The sequence below is a fragment of the Papilio machaon genome, chromosome 3 (assembly GCF_912999745.1).
Source record: "Papilio machaon chromosome 3, ilPapMach1.1, whole genome shotgun sequence".
Classification (NCBI taxonomy): Eukaryota; Metazoa; Arthropoda; class Insecta; order Lepidoptera; family Papilionidae; genus Papilio; species Papilio machaon.
In genome coordinates this window covers 2,496,836-2,520,856 of record NC_059988.1, presented here as the reverse complement: position 1 = coordinate 2,520,856, position 24,021 = coordinate 2,496,836, and the positions used below count along the sequence as shown (strand labels likewise).

The following is a 24,021-nucleotide window of genomic DNA, read 5'->3' as shown; positions in this document are numbered from 1 at the left end:
ACGTAGTTATGATTGCCGTATGACAAAAACTTAGATCACTGTATAGTGATCTTAGTTTTTCCGCTACATGTTAATGTTTTAAATACATGGCTATCTATTAATAGTTAAAAAAACGATGAATAAAAGAAACATTTATTCTTGTTTATGTCCTTACAACTAAGTCTTAAGTGAGCAGCTTTAACGCGATATTTTGTTTAGCTTTTTGCATAGCAGCAATGATGCTGGTTTATGATTTTCTTGGAAATGTTTACAGTTTTCTATCAATCCTTTATACTATGGATAGTCACCGTTATAGAGTAGTAGTAGTAGATATAAATATGAGGGTTCATTGCCAAAGTCCAGTTGTAGACTCAATATGAGTAGAGGCAAACGCCATTAATTAATACAGCCAGATTATTAATGCAAATATGTGTTTGTTTCCGGAAAAAGAAATGACTTTGAAAATGACACAAGTACGCAGATCGGGCTAATTAATCACATATCCAGTTGCGTGCGGTACCTGCAATGTCCTGCAGACCTTAGACACGAGGCCGCATATATCACATATGGTATAAACACTCGACCAGTTCTCATCTATTATAAAAGCGTTTAACATCATTGGAAGTAATCTTAGCGTTAATTCAAACGAATCGGACGCCTCGTTCCAATATGAAATACTTAGCAATTTGTGCTTTCATTTTTTGTGCATATACTGTTGCGGGAAGAAGGATAACAAACACAACGGACGTACACAATGCAGATCATAAAAAAACCAGTAAGTTTTAGGTCATAATTTATTATTAAGAACATTACTATTATTGACACTAGTTTTGATATGGACATAAAATTAAGTATCTTGCAATGAAATGTATATATTTTGTTCGATATAAAATTTTATTTTGTAGCGTATGTGGCGTCAAGGTTAAGCACGGTTACTCCAATAGTGATTCTGGGTTCGATTCCCGTCCCTAACTAAGGGAGGGTCTATAGTGAGGACATCATGTATGAGATGACGACGAAATATATTTTTGTTGATTACAGATGAAACACAGATGTGCCACTACAGTGATCCGGACATCGCGAACTGTATAAAGCGTATGGCTGAGCAAGCGCGGCAAGTGCTGGCCCACGGCATACCCTCTCTCAACATACAGCCCCTCGAGCCTCTCAAAATACCCAACATAAGACTGAGGCAACACAATGCTCCTAAATCAAGCTTCAAATATGATGCGTGGTTTTCTGATGTTGAACTCCGGGGTCTTACTAATTACACATTCAATAAGTTGGAGTAAGTATTTTTTTACTATTAGTAGCTAGTTAGTAGTACAAGCTAAATAAATGCTTGAAAATTTTAGTTTCGTTAAATAAATTAACCTTTAATCAAAATTCATGTAGTTATGTTGCAATGCATTTTGATAGTGATTTAGTTAACAGCTTCCTTTCAAACAACCATCTTTAGATTATGGCATATTTAATTTACGTAACAGTATTGGTAGATTACATTTTACGAAACAAATCAGAAGTATACTTCAGAATAATCTTACTAATATTATAAATGCGAATGTTTAGATGGATGGATAAAAGGATGTTTGTTAGAAGGTATCTCCGCAACGACTGAACGGATCTTGATGAAATTTGGCACAAATGTAGAACACATAGGCTACTTTTTATTTTTTTTTTAATTCCGCGCGGATGGAGTCGCGGGAAAAAGCTAGTCATAATATAAACAGTGTAAAAATGTCTGTTATATGAAATTTACAGGCATGTCGCTACGATTTTTTTTGCATAAAAGTGCACTTGTTAAGTGACTTAGTGGTATTCAATGTGTCAAATAGATATTGAAGTGCGAAATCATAAAGAAATTCGAATTAAACATTATAATTTCAGTGTTTATCCACAAGAATTGAAAGTTAATACGAACATAAGTCTGCCGCACCTCGCCATGAGCGGGGAGTACGTCGTCATCGGTCAGTTCCAGATGTTGCCCGTTGAGTCCACGGGCAAAATGGCCGCTAACTTCAGTAAGATCATAGTTTTTTCTTCACATTAGTAGTTAACGTTAGTTATTTTCTTTAGTTTAAGGTGATAATAGAACAAGTGGCTAACTGATATCGCTATTAAAGTAATGGCCACTACCCATTAACATTTACTATGAATTAAAAGGTTGCAGATGAGTTCCCTACCTACTACTATAGATATGTGTTAGCAATCTATATATATAAAAGAAAGTCGTGTTAGTTACAGTATTTATAACTCAAGAACGGCTGAATCGATTTGACTGAAAATTGGTGGGCAGGTAGCTTAGAACCAGGAAACGGACATAGGAAAATTTTTACCCCGTTTTCTATTTTTTATTCCGCGCGGACGGAGTCGCGGGTAAAAGCTAGTATATAATAATACATTTTCTGTATAATATAATAGTAATAACTATGTATAATTTGCAGGTATGTGTACAGCGGCTTTAGAAGCGGTCGGTGCTAAGGTCCACAAAAGAATAGTGGTCCGCGACGCCAACGTTAAGCTAAAATGTGGGGGACAACTGAGCGCTGACCTCATGGAGGCACACTCCACAACACATGAAATGGGTAAGAAAATACAATAGACACGGCCTGATACGATATCTGATATTAACCTGTCGGTTATAGCGAACCTGTAAATTCTGGATGAATGCCAGATGTCACCTCATGGAGTTATAATGATAATTATTTTATATTTTTCAGAAATGATAACCAATCATTTAATAGGAATGCACTCTTCAGAAATAGCGAAAGAAGTGCAGCCGGCTGTTGAGACAGCGCTCGCGATGGTCCTAGAAGATATCGCCAACAAATTCCTCAAACATATCCCATCTAATATGGTTTTCCCGAATTAAAAAAGTATCTAATTCGTAATATCTAATCCAACTATTTAAATGTAGTTAATGTTATTTATTAATTTATTATGTTGTATATGTTGTATGATATATTTAAAATAAAGGATCTATAATTAATTTCTATTGCCTCTTCTTAATCTTCTCCTATATCGAATATAAAAGTAAAAAAAAGCTCTCATAGGTTCCTACAGAAGTAAATTACAAAAGCCCAGTCATATACGGTCAAGGACGTTTCACCAAAAAGGTTGACATACATCATCAAGCCCAACGTAATATGTAAACACTGTCACAACAGCTGACTATGTCAATGGATTGTCATTTCACGAAAGTATGTCAACGTGCCGCGGTGACTGCCCCGCATCGATGCCTGCAGGCCTATCTTACGTCATCGACTTACAACATTGCAACTAATGCACACGATCAATTGACAACTTTAACACATTGCTAGAAAGTTTATTTTCGTTTAAATAATTCATTTCTAGGTCGAATATCTGACGACACTATAAAAGGTGCACATTGCACTGTCATAGTCATTTTTTATTAACAAAAGAACCCATCTAATTATGTAAATTATTGTGTGAAAATATTGGATTAACCAATAGTTAGAATATATCATTATTTCTTTCATTATAGTTTCTTTGCTTATATTGAACATTAGTTTGTCAATAAGTTTATTAACCCTTGGGTTTTGCAATCTTTAGTAAAATGACGGGCCTTTGCTCTGATCCCCAATGAACGCGAAATTGATGATGATGTAAAATTGATTCTATTAGGTAGAGTTAGATAGCTGAGTACATACTTAGGGAACAAAAGTTTACAGAATCTTTTGTTTCCTTAGTAAGTACAGATTAAATCTGGAGTAATCTGTAAATTGAATCAAATAGTTATGGACAGGCCCTAGGACTACGGTCAGACTTATTAGTTCTACTGAAATGTTTTCAATTGACCAAAAATACGATACCTCTTGAGACATTGGCCACGTAATATGATACACTGCATACTTACTAGTTTCTCTTAAGAGACAGTTTTCGTAGGACCCTTACAGATTTCCTGGCCTACTCTAAAATTTGTAGTTAGTTTTTATACAGAGATTGCATTTAGTGCTACAAAGCGGTATGTTATTTAACAAACTGTAACAGTAAGAAGAAAGTAACTAATGCAACGTTCTGATAATCTCGTATTGCATAATTAAATATCTTTAACTTTGATCGCGTGTAATGAACGTGAGATAAATGATCAAGATAAATATATCTTTATGAACATTAGCACGTTTTGAATTCACTATTTAAATAGAAAAATGTTATTATATATTTCATTTGATTTACTTTTATATATGACAGTCAGTTGTTTTAAATAATGTGGAAGTTTATTTGCTTTTTCGCTATTTTTAATACTTCTTTTGGTAGCGATGAATCTTATATTAATTGTGAGTATTCATTCAAAATTTATAATAGACGTTTACAGGATTAAATTTCCTTGTATTTAGATACAATCAGATTTAGATAAAAACTCCGAGGGAAACGAGTCTATCCTAAGTAATGGGTGACTAGACCTTAGCTAACCATACTTGCTCGGTACGGATTGGTTTATTTTACACAATCTTTGAATTTCTTTATATTAACAATTTATTTTGTAGTCGGCGGATTTATGTGTCCACGAGAAGAAGAAGCATTATCAGAGTGCTTAAAGGACGCTCTAAACGTTTACATACCTGAACTGGCTACAGGTAGGTTTGATTGCATTTTCTTTCAAGTAAACAAAATATTGACAATAATCAAATTCCAAAAACATTGTTTTCAAAGCTACTACAATCTAAGCTGAAATTACAAATTAAAACACATTTTGAAAATGATAGAATGGATATCTTTTTGGTGACTTTGGACTGATCAGCAATTGACTTTCACTATCCACGGAAATGACCATACTAGGTACTTGAAGCCGCCTTGAATGTGTGATATATGAAAAAGGTAACTTAGTTGTATTTTCCAGGTCTGCCAAAATATGGTATTCCTCCATGCGAGCCGTTGATGATTCCAACATTAACGATACAGCAAGCAGCCGGGCCGATTTCTATTTCATCTACTTACACCAATGTTTCCGTCAAAGGACCAGCCAGTATGCGAATCACGAAAGTCGAGTAAGAATCTTTGTAACAAAATAATAATCATTCATTTTCTTTAAAGAGTTAACAAGGACCAGGTTTTATTATCACTTACATTTGCAGTAAAATCTTATTATGCATTAAATTAATCTACAGTAGTTACAAATATCTACTATTAATTTGTACTTACAGGGTCAACTCATCAAAGCACGAAGTAATTGCCAAACTGTATATACCCGAATTGAGAATGAAAGGACATTATAATCTATCTGGCAAGCTTCTGTTGTTACCTGTTGAAGGAGATGGAAAATTTTCAGCTAAATATGGTAACATGATTTCCCCATAATAACAATCTCTGAGTTATTATTCATATGTTCCAATCATTCTAGTCTAGTGTACGCTGAGTTTGACACTCAGAGTACTTTATGAATTAGTTACGAACCACGCGAAATAAACTTATTCAATATAATACACAGGTGACATCAATGCGGTACTGACGATCGCTTTGGGTAGGTTACATCGTGAGAACAATGTTGACGCACTCGCCTGTGAAAAACTCGATGTCAAATTTGACGTTGGATCCGCTTCTATAAACTTGGAGAATCTATTCGATGGTGATAACGAATTGGGTAAGTAACCGTTTTTTGTAACTAATTAAAATAAGCACGAAGATTGTACTAGGATTTCGAGGACAATAGTCGAATAGCTGAAATCGAATCAACGAATGCCAGATCGGTATTTTTATATTTTTCCATTAAGCTTTTGGTAATTCAATAAGATAAACGTAATACTCTGAATTGATTTCACTATTCTCAGATCAAACAAGGTGTCGTCATAATTTTAAACATCATTAATGTTAGACATACCTATACGATATATACTGCTTATGTGTTCATTTTCTCTTCAGTCCTTTACCGAGGTATTTTAAATTAAAATAGAGATATACGGAATTTTTAAATCATTAGGAGTCATTTGTTTCAGGTAATACAATGAATACTTTCCTCAATGAAAACTGGCAAAAATTGGCGAAAGAATTTCAAGAGCCGATGGAGGAAGCACTTCGAGATTTCTTGAAGCCGTTAGCTGATCATGCTTTTGGTACACTAAATGCAGATGATATATTCTTAAGATAGTGTAAATGTGATTTTCTCTGACAGTAAGTATCTATACACATGTATAGAGACATATTGTTATTTCCTTTTTATTTTAAGAATGTAAGGCATGACAATAAGTTATAAGAGTTCTCTAGCTTTTAGATTAATTAAAATATTTATTTACTTGCCTCGTGTTTTAATAATTGTAGTACTTTTCCTTTTATTGCACTTAACACTAAGATTAACGAAATGAGTTTTGTACTTTTTATTTTATTAAGATCAATTTTGTTTTTACTTACAATAATAACACATTTTTCCTTTCATTAGTATATTAAATAGCTAAATTAAAGTATTTACTTTGTGAAAAATTCACTTTGAACTTAAATAAATAATTACAACTAACACACATTTCACATTACTTCATACCAAAAGATTTAAAATGCCACACGGATAATAATTAACTAAAAAAACAAGCACAAAATTGAAAATAAATAAAAACTGCATGCGGGAGTGAGAACACAAATCGTTTGACGAAATAAAGTACACAAACAAGAGAAATACGTAAACGATCACAGCTTAAATAGTGGTTGAACCACGATTAGCAACATTTCACCAAAAAACTTACTTATTCTAACAATACCTATCACTGATTAAATGTATCCGTATGATTACACTATTCAAGGCTTAAGCCAGTGGTTTATGGGGATCTTGTTGAAAGCAGCATTGAGGAATGTCTGAAAATGTTTAGCGATTGCCAGAGAGGCGGCAGGTCTCATTTCTTCTATAATTTCTGGCGCATTGTTATTCAGGAATTGATTCATCGCCTCACCTAAAATTTAAACATTACATTTTTAAAATCTTTACTATTTTGTACGTCTAGTTTTTACTTGCTTTAGTTCCGCAGCTTACTGTATTTAGCAAACGGAAGATTTTATTGTCAGTTTTTCCATATTTGAAATTTTTGATTAAAATTTTGATCTAACAATTTTGTGTCAATTTGAAAATTGAATCAATTTTTTTTACTAGTTTCTTTTTTTCAAATATTTACCATGTCTTTTGTAATAAATTAATTTAGCAAAACTTACCAATAACACTACCATGGTTGACAGTGTCTCTTACTTTGAAACGAGAGTTTTTAAGCTTGAAATCCACTAGTAATCTTTCGATAGACATGTATTTCTCGTTGTCGCGTTCAACTTCCTTTCCATATATTTTAGCAATCGCTGCTACATCGACTGAAAGAAAAACGCATTTGTAGTGCAAAAGGATTTTAAATGATTTTTTTAATCGTTTTTTTTTTTAAACACATTTGATATCGACATACGCTTATGTGCCATACTAAAAAAACATCATAATTTAAATCCGGTCTTCGAGACATTTCCAAATTTATCGGCGAAAGTTTTTAATCCTTCTCTTGTCTCATCTCACGTAGAGTAATTAAAAATCGTAAAATTATGAAGTGCCGAATAATTTGTTATTTACTTCTTAGTTATACCCTGTTAATTATTAATGACTTTATTTGTTAATTGTATAATAAAAACATATAAGACTAACTGAAAGCAGCCCAGAAGTTGCCTTGTGATCGCACTGGAAACAGCAGAACTTGACCGGACACCTCGTAGTGGCCGGACACCTCAATGCGCGGCAACGCCAAGCCCATGTCGATTCGCATCTTTTTTAAATCAGACCTGAAATTTAATAAAAAATGATTAATGTAAAAGTATTTAAAGGCGATATGTTTATTGTGAACGTCATTGTCGTTGACAACACGGTGAAGTATTCATTGAAATTAGATACAAACAGGACCCCTAACAAACTAGAATACTGAAGAACTGAATTACATATGAAGACACAATTGTACCGACCTGATCTTGGTGACTGTGTAGTTACTGGGTCCGATGACGGTTATGTTACTGAAGGCAGCGGTGACCCTCACGGGTCCCGCGGAGTTCTCCATAACCAGACGATCAATGTGCAGTGGCTCCACAGGAGGCACGCCAAGATCCGTGAGACCACGGGCCAGGTGCGGTCGTAGACTATTGAACGAGTTTTTGATACACGTGTCCAGCTCGGGGTCACTTCGTTTGCACGATGGAAGATAGTCCGCTGTAAAAAGATAAGCACATATTGAGCACAGAATAATTTAAATTCAGTCTTGATACGTTTACCAATGTACTCGAAGAATTTTATGTGTCGAGGAAAACTTCAAATATGTTGTTGGTATACTTAAAATAAAGATAGTTGGATTGCGTGAAAGACTAAATGGTTAAGACTGAAATAAGGGAAAATACATCGATCTGGAAGGCGAAGAGCTGGTGCTGTCCCTACGTGAGTGTGATAAGAACAGGTGATGGCTCGTATTTGGTAAAAGAGTGTAATAAAAATTTGTGCATTTTAATTATTATACCTATACTCACAATATGTTAAATAGTTTGAATTAAATTCACCTTTGTTTGCATTATTCTAAGGTCATTGTCATTATATCAAACATTTAAATATGAATATGTACTTCATCTTTACCTTCGTTTTTTTTAATCATTGCCAAAATAGTGTTTATAAAATTATGGTAAAGATTGTTAACATTATTTAACCTTTAAATCTATCTATAACAAAAACCATATTTCACGATATTTGTTAAAAACTAATAGAAAATATGTTCTAAAATAAATAATCCTTTCATTTGTTCATAGAATAACAAAATTTTGTAACAAGTTAGAATGGCGAAATTTCTTCTGAAAGCTATTTTTCCTTGATGTAACTTAACATAATCTTGTAACCGCACTTTAAGTCCATTGCGTGTCAAATTGATTAATGTAACATTACATTGCATAATAAACATGTATGTTGCATGGGTGATCTATTGTTGTTTAATTTAAAAGCAAAGGGTCATTTCAAAAACAAAACATTACATATGAAATGTTAAGTCGGATTATTACAATAGTTGCAACACTATTTAGCTTTTATAAAAGCTTTCGTATTTTTTTCTGCCTTCATGAGTTTTGAGGTTTATAAGTAACTATGTACTCTTCTAATGGTTCAATTTTTACAATTAAAATGTTGTATCCGATATGTACGTATTTTTCTTATGTATCTTAGGATATTGGGTTTATTGTTTTATTTTTTTGGTTGTTGGGCTTATCGTCTTATTACTTAGATGAGGAACGTTAAAGATAACAGATTAAAATTGTATGTTGCGACATAGTAGTTTTTAGATTAACAATTCAAATCTTGGTCGAGAATCGAGTGTCACCGCGAAACTTTGTTCCGTTGATAAGAAAACAAATTTTAAAGTGGGTCTACAAGTTGCGACCACTTTGTGGATTATGTAAGCTGGTTATGTGATATGACCTTGTACGAGAAACGCTCGTTCGCTACGATGTTCGTTCAAGTTCAAGAAATTATTATGTGCTAAATTTTTAGAGGAGAAATTATAAAAATTATGTAATTGAGGTACATGTTAAGATTAAGCGACGCCAATTGAAATATCAGATATAAAAATATTTAGTCTTCGCTTTGTGATTTTTCACCATTATGTTAGTGATTGGTGAAAGTATTTCACCTAATGTTAACATCAACCCAACACTTTTATGACTGACTACAGATTATAAAGAGTTTCATTTGGATTATTATGTCATAACTTATTTTTTAGAAAATGTTAACCTTCTTCCTCTGGTGTTACTAAATTTGGCCGCAAGTCAAAATCGCCATAAGATCATGTCAACATGAACGTTTGAATTTATCGCTAAAAAAGGGCGTAGGATCGCAAGCGTGACGATACTTCGTAAAACAATTTCGCAAAGCACTGACGCAACGCGAGCCGATGTCAAGGCTCCGGAGGAAGAGATTGCGTCTTCGCCAGACAAGTCTTTTGACAATTTAAGGTGATTTGGAAATAGCGATAGACCGCCTAATTATAGCTTGGATGATAATAGTTATTTGTTTATCTTTTATATAAATATCATAAAATTACTTTGTTTTTATCGAACAAATAAAATTTGATTGTTTTGAAAATAACTAAAGCGAAATCCTAGGATTTTGTTATTTGTACAAGTTATCTTACACCCTTTCTTTTAATCTAATAGGTGATAAGCCATCGAATATAAAACTTTGTTAACTGTATTTTCTTTGTTTGGCTTTGACGTGTCTGAACACTCGTTTTTACATTAAGTTTGAATTCATTTTACTTTTGAAGTTTCATAACTAAATACAATATAACCAATAACTAAAAAGCTATTAGCATTTAAAATGATCGTAACTATGAACTATATCAATATTTGCAGTGTTAAATAACGTTATATAACGCATGCTAGCATAACAGCGCTGTTTTGTACACAACGGTTTTCCCACTTGGACCAATTGACGGGTCAATGCCGACTGTGAGTTTTCGTGATTGTGTTTGGGCATTGGATGTCCCAATCGTAGGTCTATGGTCTACTTCATTCAAGTCACGTATTCGGTGACCATTAAGCCAATAAGGCTATGAATAAGGACAGCTAAGGCTGTACCGGTCAACAAACACCCACCCATAATATATTATTCAATACAGGCAACATAGTCCGCTCGTAAATTAAACAGCTACGGAACTTCAAGGAGGAGCTAGTCATAGCTTTGCCTATTAAATTCACGACCCATTGTTTTTATCGTACTAATTCCTTAATAACCACAAGGATACTTGAAGAGGATAATGGAAAACTAATCTAGTTATTGTGTTTAATTTAGTTCGTTGAGATAGGCTTGTGATCTAATCAATTTCGGTGTCTTTCTGAGGTTTTATGATAAAAAATACTCAATTGAATATTGGCGTGAAGACTTTGTATGCCATTGTTGTTCGTAAAATGAAAATAAATCACACGTTTAAACAATTTGCACTATGCAGCTCGGTTAACTGCGGCGGCCGGCCGGTCGAACCCGCTCGAGCCTTATCGCTTCTGTCAACATTGGTCCAGCCCTTTTGGTGAATATCCAGAACAAATGTGAACTTGTGGATAAACAGACATACAGATAGACAGACCAAGACTTCTAAAACAGTTTTTTGTTGTAAGTAACGTAAATACATTATGTGTGTATTTACCTGTTTCGATTACGTATAGAAACTGCAATTTTGTTTAACTGTATAGATAAGAAGACAAAGAGACATTAGGTCTGAAACATACTGGGCGGTTTTCCTCAATGTTTTCCAGCCAGGATTTGTCAGAGACAAAAGCTCATTTAAAGTGAATTGAGTGATGACTTATTGCTACGCGATTGTTTTGTTAAAGTTAAACGTTAGTCAACAGTTGCGGTTTAAAAATGTAATATTTTCCTGATGGATTTTAAGAAAGCCAATTTTAAAATATAGGCTCAGAACATGTGTTACTATTGTCTTTTAGTGAATCAGTTACAAAAACAGAAAAAAAAGATAAGTTGATCGGCAATAAAACTACTAATAACTTATTTATAACTTACTTTTAAAGCAGATCAATGTTTTTTTTTTAGTATCATAATACATCAAGAAATAGTTTGACATGAAAATTTTACATCACAGTTTAAAAATGTTTTCCTGATTGTGGACAATTTTAAAACCAAAAACATTTTATAAGATAATATTTGCTTATTATTCTTCGTATATTTGTATAAGCATATATTGCTTATGCAAAAAAAATACAAAGAGTTGTAGTTATTGTAGACACTTTAATGCAGAAAAAACTGTCTAGTGATTTGTCGGCTACGAATAAAAAATAGGACAATTTATGTAAATTAAAAATAATGTTTTATTAAAAAAAAATATTCAAATACATTCCAAATAAATAGGCTTACTAGGAATCATGAATGCACTTAAAACAAAACGTGACATTGAAAACTTTTTAACCTTCCTCTTCACCAAACAAGGAAAACTTTAGATCAATATTATATTGTTTGCTGATTACCTTTAAAATTTTAGTTCTGCTTTTAAATAACGTCTTAAAGACGTCGAGTTAAATCTATATAAATATTCAACATTTTAATGGCATCACAATCGTGTTGGTAGTCTTTCAATTTAGAAGATCAGTAGACAAAAAATTAGTTACGTATTTAATGCCGACTAACATATCTTCAGTTTTAACAACAATCGGATTGTTCAGTTAAAAGTACATGCGTAGGCAACATTATAAATAGTCAGTTAAACCGTACAATTCTTAGTTTTTTCTAGACAAGTACGTTTTTATAGGACAGTCCTACTGTGAAGTTAAACCTGAAGGTGGACTGGCTTTACGACCACGAGAAACAAAATCACTTAAGTACACTAAACATGAGGTGAATATAATACGAAGTAGATCCGATGCATCAGTTTATGTTAACTGGTTAATAAAAGGATATCTACCGTAGTTTAGTTATTTATTCAAGCTATAATAACCTTCGTAAAATACTAACGAGCTTTGAATGTTAAGACTTTAACATATTTTAACATAAATATAAAATAAAAAGCCTAGATAATGATTTTGTTTTTCAAACTCTCTCAGTTATTTGCTATGGGATTTCGACGCCGGAAGAGACTTGTAACAGTTGAAAGCGGCCTTGGCATGAATGACTTGACGCAGACAAATAAGACAAACATGCAGACATAATAATTTTTTAATCACATCATAGGTTCGGGCTGCAATTTTGGCGGACTTGAGAAACTTTTAAACTACGAATACTTTTTGTTGCCCTAAGGAACTATAAAGATGGAAAAAGATCAAGCAGCGTTTGGAAAATCTTGGATGATTTACACGAATTAACACAATATATCATGTAAAAAAACTGAATCATTTCGTACAATATGTAAAGACTGACTGACAATGTAACAAAAAGCTCGTCTATTGAGAAGATAAAATTATGTCTGTTACCTTGTAATTGTGAATATTTTGTCTAATTATAAATGTCAAATAATTTAACAAGAATCTTTCTATTGTAATGTTAAAATATAATACATGTTAATTTTGCTACAGCGTAATAAGCCAAAGGTTAGGAATTTTCGTCATTATTGTAAGCGTTGCTAAACCGAGAGAAATGTTTCGCCATCAGTAGGCAACAGATAGTATCTAACTGAGACAGTAAACAAATATCAATGTTATCGATACCAATCAGAATAAAGTATAAAATATCATTAGTGAATGTTCAGCACAACCGTTTTTAGTAAGCTTTTTTAGACCTAAATTTAATTACGGAATTTTGAGTAAAAAATTTAAGTAATTTAAACCTTTATATTTCTGGTTACAATTATTATTAAAATTAGTGTCCTCTGTTAATGCGGAAGCCGATATTTTTTTTATTTTCTTCTGCGAGAAATCATAAGCCAGATGTCATCAGTCAGATGAAAATTCTTAATATTGATTGATATCTTTATCGTAATTTATTCGTGGTATTATAATAAACGAAATGAGAAGTTACATTTAATAATTAGCGAAGTTATTTTCACAAAATATTTTGAATTATTTTTACATTTATTGTATCCAAAATATAAATCTAATTTAGTAACTTAGTTGTATTATTTACTTAAGAAAGCGATACTCACGCAACTTTGGCTTCTCATTTTCCGCAGCTTCTCCATTGTGGCAAATAATCGCCAGACAAAATATTAAAAGTGACTTAATGCAACGGTCAGCCATTTTCATTTTTTTTAAAACAAATTGCTAATTATATATGTCAATATATAGTGTATTATTTTCAAACACAAATGTCACTTTTACCAATTTTTCGTTATCGAATAATATAATTTTTATACTTTTAAAAGTCGATATATTTTTTTTAAATTCCCGCGTCCGTTGTAGTACAACCTCGGATTTGAATAGACGCGTCGCAGTTCGTTGGGCGTCGTGGCCCGCTCTGTACTTTGAAGTGAAAGCAAGTGACCGATGTGTTATATTCGGGCGAGATTTTCGACATCCCCGTGCGGTTACCCCACTTCGCAGTCGGTGTATTTGTCACCGGAAAATTGTGATCGCCGCCTGTTTGTAATTTGCCCAGACAAACTGTAATAACAGCTATTCGCATATCCAACGAATTAACAAAATTACGTGTTAAGTTCCAGTAATTTGTAAAGGTGGGAATGTCATTGGCAGTTGCAATGCTATCACCTCGCTAACACTCGACTAAAGAGTAAAGACTGGCTGCAGACCAATTACAGCCAATGATATGTCACCTATATAATCCGTCCAATTTTCCACGTTAATTTTTGAATGTATTTATTCGACATGCTATTTGCAAAGTCTTTAAAATTTGCTTAGGCAAAATACAACGGAGCGGTATTCATGATTTTCAGGTGACATACAAACAAACAGCACGTGTCCGTAGAGGCGGGTAGTTGTTAGTGCTTCATGCTCTACGCGTCGACTAATTTTCCTTATGTCACCTTATACCATGAAGATTCTCTGAACAATGGGGGCATAAACAAATGCAATATCAATAGAATCCACATCACGACTTCCGTGTCTTGCATTCTTTTATCTAACAATTATAAACGTGTGGATTATTTAATAATAGTATTTTATTTGCAATTGTCTGTCAACTAATTTATCTAGTTTAGGGAAAAAATGTTATAAATATTGAAAAATGTTTTTTTTATTGAAGTAAATAACACATGTTTATTTTATTGGATTCGCTAACAAATTTCTATCATAAGTTTTTCAATCGAGAGCAGCAGTGCAATTAAAAGCTTTTCGTGGGCTCTCACTGTCGGAAGACTCGTGGAAAATAATATTGTTATGTATGCTGCAGGACTACATGTATTTCTGCAGTGGAACCCGACAGCTCTCTTTTATAGTATACATCAAAATATACCTAGTCTTAAACTGGTCTACAAATGCAACTAGACTTCTGTTTGTAGAACTGATTCTCAAATCTTAACAAACTGTTCACTTAAAATAAACTGTACAATACAAAATTGTAACAATTAAATACAATTTCTAGTATTGTGAAATTACACATCTTCATATACGTAGCGTTCCATCAATCAGGGACATGATTAACTATCATAATATTAATAAATAACATTCATTGTTTTCATATACGAGCAATTAAAAACTAGCAATTTAATGAGTACGTTTTTAAGTCGTTTTACTATAAAACATCCTTATCTTTCAATCGGTCAATACTTCTTCACACGTCACTGATTTAACGAGAGACTGGTACAAAGGTCAATCAGAAATAGTGAACTCCATTTTCATTTACATTGCTGGCTACATTCGCATTATACAAATATAAATTGTAAGCAACCATTAATGTACTGCATGCTATTCGATAAAACAGTATTTATCTCTTACAATTATGTGTAATAGGTTTGTTATAAACAAAATGTAATTACTTACCCTCTGCTCGAAGCTTCTCATCAGTTACATACCCACCCGCATCTGGAATAGAACACCAGTTTCGATGACGAATCCGCAATTATAATTGTGTGAGAGTTTCCTTTTAATTTACTCATTTTAAATTGTATCTATAAATACTTTTGGAGTCGTGGACAACTCACAAGAATGGGTTTCGATTTTTCTAGAAGGCAATGGTTGATAATAGTGGTTATTTCAATAGCAGATTTCTGTAACGCTTTGTGCGTTGCTTTGCAGGCACCATTTTACCCACAGGAGGTATGTATTATTAAATGTAAATATCAACTATTAATAATTTGATCACATCCTATTCTAGAACTTGTAAGTGAAAATAATTCCGTGTAAAATTTTATGACTTAAATGAAAACTCGATAAACATAAATGAAAATTAAAAAATCGTAACACTTTTGAGCGAACACGTTATAGAATTTTGTCAGAAATTTACAGAATTTTAGTCTTCCGCAGTTATGAGTATAAAGTGACTAGAAATGAGACTAAAATCTTTAGGAATTTTAGTTCTTACCTTTTTATCGATAGGCCAATAATCTAGTCTAGTCTAGTCTACTCGTCTACTATACCTACATATATACGTACTTATACAGAATTACTTCAACTTAATTCTATGGGATTCTTTACTATAAGCGTATCCATTTAATAAATAACTTAATATTTAAACTTAAAATTATGTTGATATTTTGTCGATGACTTATTCGATTTCATAGTTCCAAATTGGCATAATGAAATGAATAACCAGAATATTGAAAATTAATTCGAGGACACGCTCCGTATGAAGACTAGTATAATTAAAAAATTGTATGGAATTAGCTTTTAATAGATATTTTTTTAATTTATTCTAATAAATATTTTTAAATAAATTGCGCGAACATATAAACGTGAATAACACACTTTAGGATAATGTGGTGAAAAAGTGCATAAAGTTATGTTAATTAAAATAAAAAAAATATTTGATTACAAATTATGTTCGAATTTCGAATAATGGGCGAACACAAAACGATATTTAAAATTATGAATTCTAGTAACTACGTGGCCCAAGGTTAAAATCAAAACTTATCTAATTGTTTAATTAATTTAATATAAACAAAATATAAAATATATATATTATATTAAAAGTGAAAGTATCTCATATAAGATAAGATATATAAAGTGCTGATGCCTCGGAGTCTGTCACGTCTTGCAATTAATATAATATTTATCTATTACTGTACTTAGACTTTTTATGGGTACATACTTTAAAGGAGACCTTTATTGTAGAGTTAATTTTAAAAATCAACTCTAAGGAACGGCTTAAGTGATCATGTAACAATTCGGCGTAGTAATTTATATACTTACTTTATCTAGCCATCCACTAAAAACTGAAACCGAATACTATAGGGACATTTAATTCTGCTGAATAGTTTTCAAACAGTTTTCTCTAGTCGTAATTTTCCAATTTCACTAACCAATTCAGCTTACAATTTTACTTAACCGATTATCTAATGAAATACATATTAAATTATTATTTCATTTTTTTAATATTCATTATTACTTTAAATATATAAAAACTTATCCCTTAAAATTATATTGTATTAGAATAATAAATAATATTAATAATTATTATAATTATTTAATGATCAAAAGAAATCTTTTCCTAGTTTTCAATTTATCAAGTAAGTTTTAAAGTTTTTTTTTCAAGTTTTTTATAATTTAAGATCAGCTCACAGTTGTACATAAAGTTATTCCCTATATAATATATTAATAGGACTTTTTAACACAACAATTGTGAAAAAAAAAAACAGTAAATAAGATTAGATTTATAAGTAAATAACGAAAAGTAAAATATTTTAAAACTATTTCTTGTAAAAGATATGGTGATTATATTATTTGACTGCGCAAACGCAACGCGCAAGATATCTACGCCGATGTTGAAATTTATATCTGTTAACCTCAAGTTAAGCCACAAATACATTTGTGACATTAAATATATGTTTACTAGCTGTTTCCCGCGACTCTGACCACTCAGAATTTAAATAAAACGTAATAAGTAGGCTATGTGTTCTTCCAGACTATGTTCTACATTTGTGCCAACATCCATCCATACATCTAAACATTCTCATTTATAGTATTAGTAAGATTATTGTAAGAATTACATCCATTTTGTATTGAATAATAATATACATATGATATTTCAGACATATTGAGACTGCGTAAAGAAAGAATTTAAGACTATTTTTAACGCGATTAATATCATCTTTCCCTACACTTAAAAAACCATCTTTAAAAAATGCACTAAAACTTAAAGTAATTGCAGTGCACTAAAACTTAACAAAGTAATTACGCATAGAATTGGCTCTTTTCCCTTGGGTCTTTACTTTGGACTCGATGTTAGCCGAGGTTGACTTGTTACTACTTATACAAGTAAGAGAGCCGTCACACTGTGAATTTCAACTGTCGTAACACATGTATTGGGCCCTAGCCCTTAGTCACTCTGCGCCGACAACAGCCGACAATACGTGATAACCCGCCGACAGAGTCACCTCTTATCACAGCTTCACAATAGAATTACTAGGCGCTCTTAACGACTCGTATTAATCATTACATTTAATTATTATTATGTCACTTGCTTTATGTGAACATGAAACATCTTGATTTTTCATTACATAGTCAGTTTTCCGTTGTCTCTGCTTACCACGCTGGTTACGAGCGTTAGTTGTGTTGTTGTTTCCACGTATCGCCGATAATTAAGATTGCGTTATGCGCAGCATTTCCTACGAAATTGCGCGTCTCCATAAAATTTGTACTAATTAGTAATCTTACTAATATCATGAATGCGAATGTTTAGATGGATGAATGGATGGATGTTTAAAGATATCTCCATAACGGCTAAACGGATCTCGATAAAATTTGGTAAAGATGTAGATCATAGTCTAAGAATACATATGCTATCTATTATGTTTTTTTTAAATTCCGGGCGGATGGAATCGCGGGCAACAGCTAGTTAATTAATAAAATCAGTAAGTACTCTCATAATGGGACGAGTAACTTACTATTTTGCATGTGACTATCCCCGATAAGTGCGTAACATACTGACAAAGTGATCAGACTGGCATGAACAAGGTCATTAACATTTACTTGAGAGTTATCAATTTTTTTTCCAATGTTTAAACATACGCAGTCGTAAAATTACTTAATCATACGAGACACTTGAACTTACAAATTAATGCGGTATAAAAAACTAACTAACTACTGATATGAATTCGGTTTGTTCAGTTCAAAGATCAGATATAATTTGATAAGCTGTCGTTTTATATTTATACGTTTCATTTATTAATAATTAGAACTAGGATGCAGTATTTGTTACAATGTTTTGATGTTATTTGAGCACTTAGTACTAAATTTTTTGTTATGCGAAATGATTGGGGCGGGTGCCGAAATATTTGCCACAGATTACAAAATTCTGCTCTAAAGGATAAAATTTCTTCAGAGCTACTTATTCTCATCATCGACATACATATGTGCTCGTAGTTCAACTAAGAAAGGAGTCTCACGTTACTCATGATTGTCATGTTTTGGTACACTTGTTGTATTACTGCATCGCATCTCTCGCATCTTAGTGCGTAATTTAGTCTACGCGTTACATCTTTGTCGCGGCTAATTGTGATAACCTTTCACCGGTAAAACATATCAATTTAAGTAAATAAAACATACAAAAAAGCAATTAAAATGCTTTAATTTTATTCCAATATTTATCAATATTAAAAGAGATAACTCATATTTATTAAGAGTGAATAATTAAATAAAATAATATGTTTAGGAATGAAATTTCAATGCAGCTACAGCTTATTGTAATCTGTATTCACGCAGGCAGAGAAGAAAGGATGTTCAGCGACGGAGTATGGGCTGGTGTTCGGCGTGTTCGAGCTGGTGGTGTTTCTGGTGAGCCCTCTTTACGGCGCACACCTCAACCGCATCGGACCCAAACTGCTCTTCAACGCCGGCATTCAGACTACCGGCACCTGCGCCATATTGTTTGGGTATAAAATCTTTACTTTACTATTCTTTATATAACTGTGGCATTAATTGCTCAGTTCAATATTAAATAAAAATTAATTACAGAATATACAAGTAGCTGTAATAATATATATTTTTATATAAACTATTTAGCGAGGCCGCACTGACTTCCGCACTTAAATAACTCAATGACAAAAGTGATAGTCCTAAAACTAATTCTTACTTAAAAATAGGTATTTACAGTTAACTTAAGTATAATTTTAACTATTGTTTAAGAAAGTACTATGCAAGGCGATTACGACAACTTGGAAAGGATGGGAAGTGGAAGTAATTTTGACGGAGGAGTGGACGCACAGGAAGAGGATATATCCTCTTCCTGTGTATCCCCTCCTCTGTCGATTAAAGGTAGGCAACGCATCTGCAATTGCGGATGTCTATGGGCAGCGGTCGCTTCGCTATTTAGGCGGATTCAGGTGACCGCTTGCTCGTTTGCCAACGTACGATATATAAAAAAAAAACTACAACAAAAGGAATGTTGAACTTCTTTAAATAAAGTTATTTACCCCTGTTTACTATATAACTATATAACTTGAGTATACTCATAGCCTTAAGTACGGTTTGTGATTCCTATTTTGTACGACATGGTTTTCAAGACTTGTGCTTGGGAAATTTTCAGATACTGGATGGGCCCCATTCACATAGTTTCAAATTTTTCTATATACTTTATTGTTGTAATGTGGTAGGTTACTTGACAACGTGGAGGGTCACATACCGTTTATAACGCTGAGCTTCATCATCCGCATCGTAGAGGCGATGGGCAATGCAGCATTTCTCACCGCATCCTTCGCCATTATCGCCAAAGAGTTCCCCAATAATGTCGCAACAATGTTCGTGAGTATACTGCCTATTGATTATCCTGTCGCAAAAATTTCTAATTGAAATATTGCTGTTTGGTTTTCTTCTATTTAAAATCCCGTGTAGTAAGGAAGTCTAAGTTCTTAGGGAGATTTCTCAATGGTTATAAATTAATATCAAATTAACTAATTCTACGGCCTCGACGCTGTTTTCAAAGCAATACCCTGAAAGGCTGTGTAGTACTAATAATGATAACAATAATATTACTTATCGACGCGGCGAGGCGAGGCGTATGAAATCGACTACCATTATTCCGATAGTCATATCGGTGAATGGACTGAAGCAAAGAGTTTCAACCAACATCTTAAGAAGCACTCGCTAAGTAGTTGGACTTGATACAAAAGGCAGTTATTTTAGAAACCCTGCGCGTAGTGAAGAGGTTCCCGTCTCTAAAGCCCTGGCCAGTACTATTTATAACACATATTTCGTTATTATTTTTTATAAAAAATATTATATAGAAAATATTATATGTAAATAAATGAATATTAACACAAAAAAATAATACTGTATTTCACTACCGTATTTGTTGAAATTTTAAATACAACTTTGTTTGCGAACGCCTACAATGTTTAAGCCGCAGTTTTTAAAGGTGACATTTTGGCTACAAAAAAATTCAAGATACGAAATTTCAATCTATATAGAATTTTTTTACCTATTTTTCTTTTTCAGGCTTCCCTTGAGACTTTCTTTGGGCTTGGTCTAATAGTCGGTCCTACTCTTGGAGGCGCTCTGTATGGATTCGGCGGCTACTACCTTCCCTTCGCCGTGCTCGGCGCCACGCTTTTCTGCACGGCTGTCATGAGCTACGCAGTGCTGCCCAAATGCAATGACGATGAAGACTTAAAGCCAACTGGACGTAAGTTAATGTAAAGTCTTGCTAAATGATTCAACGCGGTCGAAATAGTTTCCATAAAACTGTTATTTCTTCACACTTATTTGATTTTTTGAAGCAAAATAATATACGAAGTTTAATATATTGGAACCTCACAGACTTGTCATCACACCATAATTTCATAGCTAGAGACAATTAATTATGGTTTTCAGCGACAATGTTCACACTGCTCAAAATTCCTGGCGTTTTGCTCTCGGCAATCAGCATAATGTCGACGAGTTTGAGCATTGGTTTTCTGCAGGCGACGCTTGAGCCTCACCTAAGACAAGTAAGCTACATCAATTAATTATCAACATTAAATAAAGTATTCTGCAGCTGTAGTAGCCATTTGAGAGTGAAAGTAATCCTGTTTATCGTAGCAACCAGTATTTTCTACTTTCGCTTATCTACGAACTATAACAACTGAAAACATTGTAAGAAAATATGAATCCTTTTAATAAGAATCTAAAGTTCTTGTTGACATACTCTTGTATTCAATGTGGCACCTGGCTTGAGGCTGTCTCAAATATAGGAATGCTATATGAAAATAAAAGAAATGACGTAATCATGTAACCGGTTTTTTCCAGTTCAAATTCTCTCCGGTGATCCTGGGTCTGATGTTCGTGATCAACGGCGGGGTGTACGCGGTGTCTGCGCCGCTGTGGGGCTGGATGTGCGACCATCCTTCCATCAAGCCCAAATACGTCACTGTCATCGGCTGCATGTTCGTCGCGAGTGGCTTCCTCCTTATCGGACCTGCGCCTTTTATTGATATGCCTACGTAAGTATACTTTAAATTATTTCTTTTAGTATATACTTTGCAGACTAAGTATTTTTGTATTGTCTAGATTGCCAACAGATGTTTAAAGAATTTTATAATCGTCTTCCGGCTACTATACTAGTAACGGTCAGTGCATCTTCAACTTTATTAATGGATAATACGTAATAATACTTTTTTAGTTTAAAAACTTAAGGTTATAATTTTTTCAAAATTAAAACAAACATTTAATACAAAATCAATTAGGTATTTTAAGTCTTATTTTTCATCACTTTCAGGTTAATGTGGGTTACGATTATGGGCTTGGTGCTCCATGGATTGGGTATGGGAAGCCAGCTGGTTGCATCTTTCTCGGACGCTCTCGGCACTGCAATGTATGTCATATATTTGCAAAACTAATTTTAAACACTTTCATCATAGAACTTGAACAATTGAACATATAAGATTTTTTTTTCAAGTATACCATTATTATCGACATTGTAAATCAATTTTTACAAACTTTTAAGTGCCTGACACATTTTTAATCTACTAATTTTACTCAAGAAAGGTTTTGCTGTTCGGTCTCACAATTAAAATAATTTTAACAATAAAATAGGTTGTCAATTTGATTTCTAGGTCTAAATGACCTACATCTAAGCTTATGTATTGTTTACAGTGCAAACGGTTTACCTAACTCAATAGAGACTTACGGTCTGGTCTCGGGCATGTGGACGTCGGTGTTCGCGCTGGGGGCATTCGTGGGCCCCACTGTGTCAGGGTTACTCTTCGATTCCGTCGGTTTCAGAAACTCTACCATGTTCGTTTTCATTCTGCATCTCATTGTTGTAAGTTTATTCATCAATTAAATTAAATTAATGTTGATAACCGAGATTAAAATTTGAAAAAAGGGGTTTTATTTTCTGTTAAACCTTAAATAATGTATAACATCTTATTTAGGTACTTGTGAAACAAGTGAAATAGAAAGCAGACTTAGGGTATATCAAGAAGTCAAGAGATTGGCTTAGGCAAGAAAACGTAAGAAGTTGCTTCAAAGACAAGGGAGTTTATGTGTACGTTATTTTGCAGATGGTGGTAGTAATGCTGTACCTGTGGGTGTGTGACCGCAGCACCAAGATGGACGTGTCAGTGTCGGCCGGCGACTTACTGCAGCTGGACGGAACTCTAGACGAGAGTGTACTCATCGGCGACAAATACATTATGCCACCGCCGAGGGTTAAGAGGTAAAATTCGGGAAAACAACATTAAAATTAATACGTTCGGACATTGTAGTAGAACAGTTAGAAGGAAGAGAAAACTACCATCAAATTTGCTTTGCTTACTGAAGTCACCTTCGATTTATAATATAAAATCTATATAATTGTTCTAAGTTTAATTTCAATTACTTTTGGGAAAGGAAAAAACAAGTATTCTATGATTCATTACATCACTAATAATGATTTCAGTCGTCGCTGTGGCATCAGCGTGGAACGTTCCCGGCCGCCCGCTATGAACAGTCTTATAGCGTGTACCAGCTGCAAGAACCGGCGCAGTCCTTGGAGCCAGCGCACGCCCGTCTACCGGCCTTCCTACGGCAGCCTCGACCACCGCTTCCGTGGCGCCCTCTCTGTCACGTAAACAAATATTATTGTTATAAATAATTTTGTAACATTAACATTCATTACTTATTTTTAAGTTTTAACCAGTTCCTGCCTACGGGGTTTAAATATTATGTATCATAAATTTTACTTTATTAATTATAATTGTGAATATACTTGACTATTTTCTATCATTAATAATAAGTTTTTCAGTTCCTAATAATAATTTGTTTAAGGTTTAATACTATACTTATGTATGTTCAATTAACCGTAGGGTTCTGAGACCAAAATCTCCGTTCAAAACATAGTATTGTTATCTCTGTGTTGTCAAAGATATTGACAGGGACGATATGTTTTATACAGAGATTTTAGTCTAAGAAATACACGGTTAATATTGAAAACTACATTGATATGTCAAAATAATGGTTAAAATATTCAATCAAATTGAATGAACACTTCTTATATGATGTCCTATTTTGGTATATCTCACAGTACATTAAAGAATA

The 24,021-nt window shown here is 33.2% G+C and overlaps 4 protein-coding genes across 4 annotated transcripts; 3 read left to right on the top strand and 1 right to left on the bottom strand.

Annotated features, from left to right (window-relative positions):
- Positions 1–615: 615 nt before the first annotated feature.
- Positions 616–2,851, top strand: LOC106716336. The gene is made up of 5 exons (XM_045686534.1): positions 616–754; positions 1,021–1,267; positions 1,867–2,000; positions 2,424–2,564; positions 2,700–2,851. The coding sequence occupies exons 1-5, from the start codon at positions 649–651 to the stop codon at positions 2,849–2,851; spliced, it is 780 nt and encodes a 259-aa protein (XP_045542490.1). The 5' UTR covers positions 616–648.
- Positions 2,852–4,968: 2,117 nt separating this feature from the next.
- LOC106707786 (protein takeout) lies at positions 4,969–6,085 on the top strand. Its single transcript, XM_014499222.2, has 4 exons — positions 4,969–4,988; positions 5,145–5,278; positions 5,429–5,581; positions 5,934–6,085. The coding sequence occupies exons 1-4, from the start codon at positions 4,969–4,971 to the stop codon at positions 6,083–6,085; spliced, it is 459 nt and encodes a 152-aa protein (XP_014354708.2).
- Positions 6,086–6,506: 421 nt separating this feature from the next.
- Positions 6,507–14,050, bottom strand: LOC106707861. The gene is made up of 5 exons (XM_014499305.2): positions 13,560–14,050; positions 7,912–8,152; positions 7,601–7,734; positions 7,132–7,281; positions 6,507–6,875 (listed from the first exon to the last, which is right to left on the bottom strand). Exons 1-5 carry the CDS (start codon positions 13,657–13,659, stop codon positions 6,724–6,726), a joined length of 777 nt encoding a protein of 258 aa, XP_014354791.1. The 5' UTR covers positions 13,660–14,050; the 3' UTR covers positions 6,507–6,723.
- Positions 14,051–15,371: 1,321 nt separating this feature from the next.
- LOC106707787 (MFS-type transporter SLC18B1) lies at positions 15,372–23,590 on the top strand. The gene is made up of 10 exons (XM_045686374.1): positions 15,372–15,627; positions 19,231–19,400; positions 20,121–20,268; positions 20,962–21,148; positions 21,337–21,452; positions 21,751–21,944; positions 22,220–22,315; positions 22,597–22,765; positions 23,007–23,161; positions 23,384–23,590. Exons 1-10 carry the CDS (start codon positions 15,517–15,519, stop codon positions 23,553–23,555), a joined length of 1,518 nt encoding a protein of 505 aa, XP_045542330.1. The 5' UTR covers positions 15,372–15,516; the 3' UTR covers positions 23,556–23,590.
- The last annotated feature ends 431 nt before the right edge of the window (positions 23,591–24,021 follow it).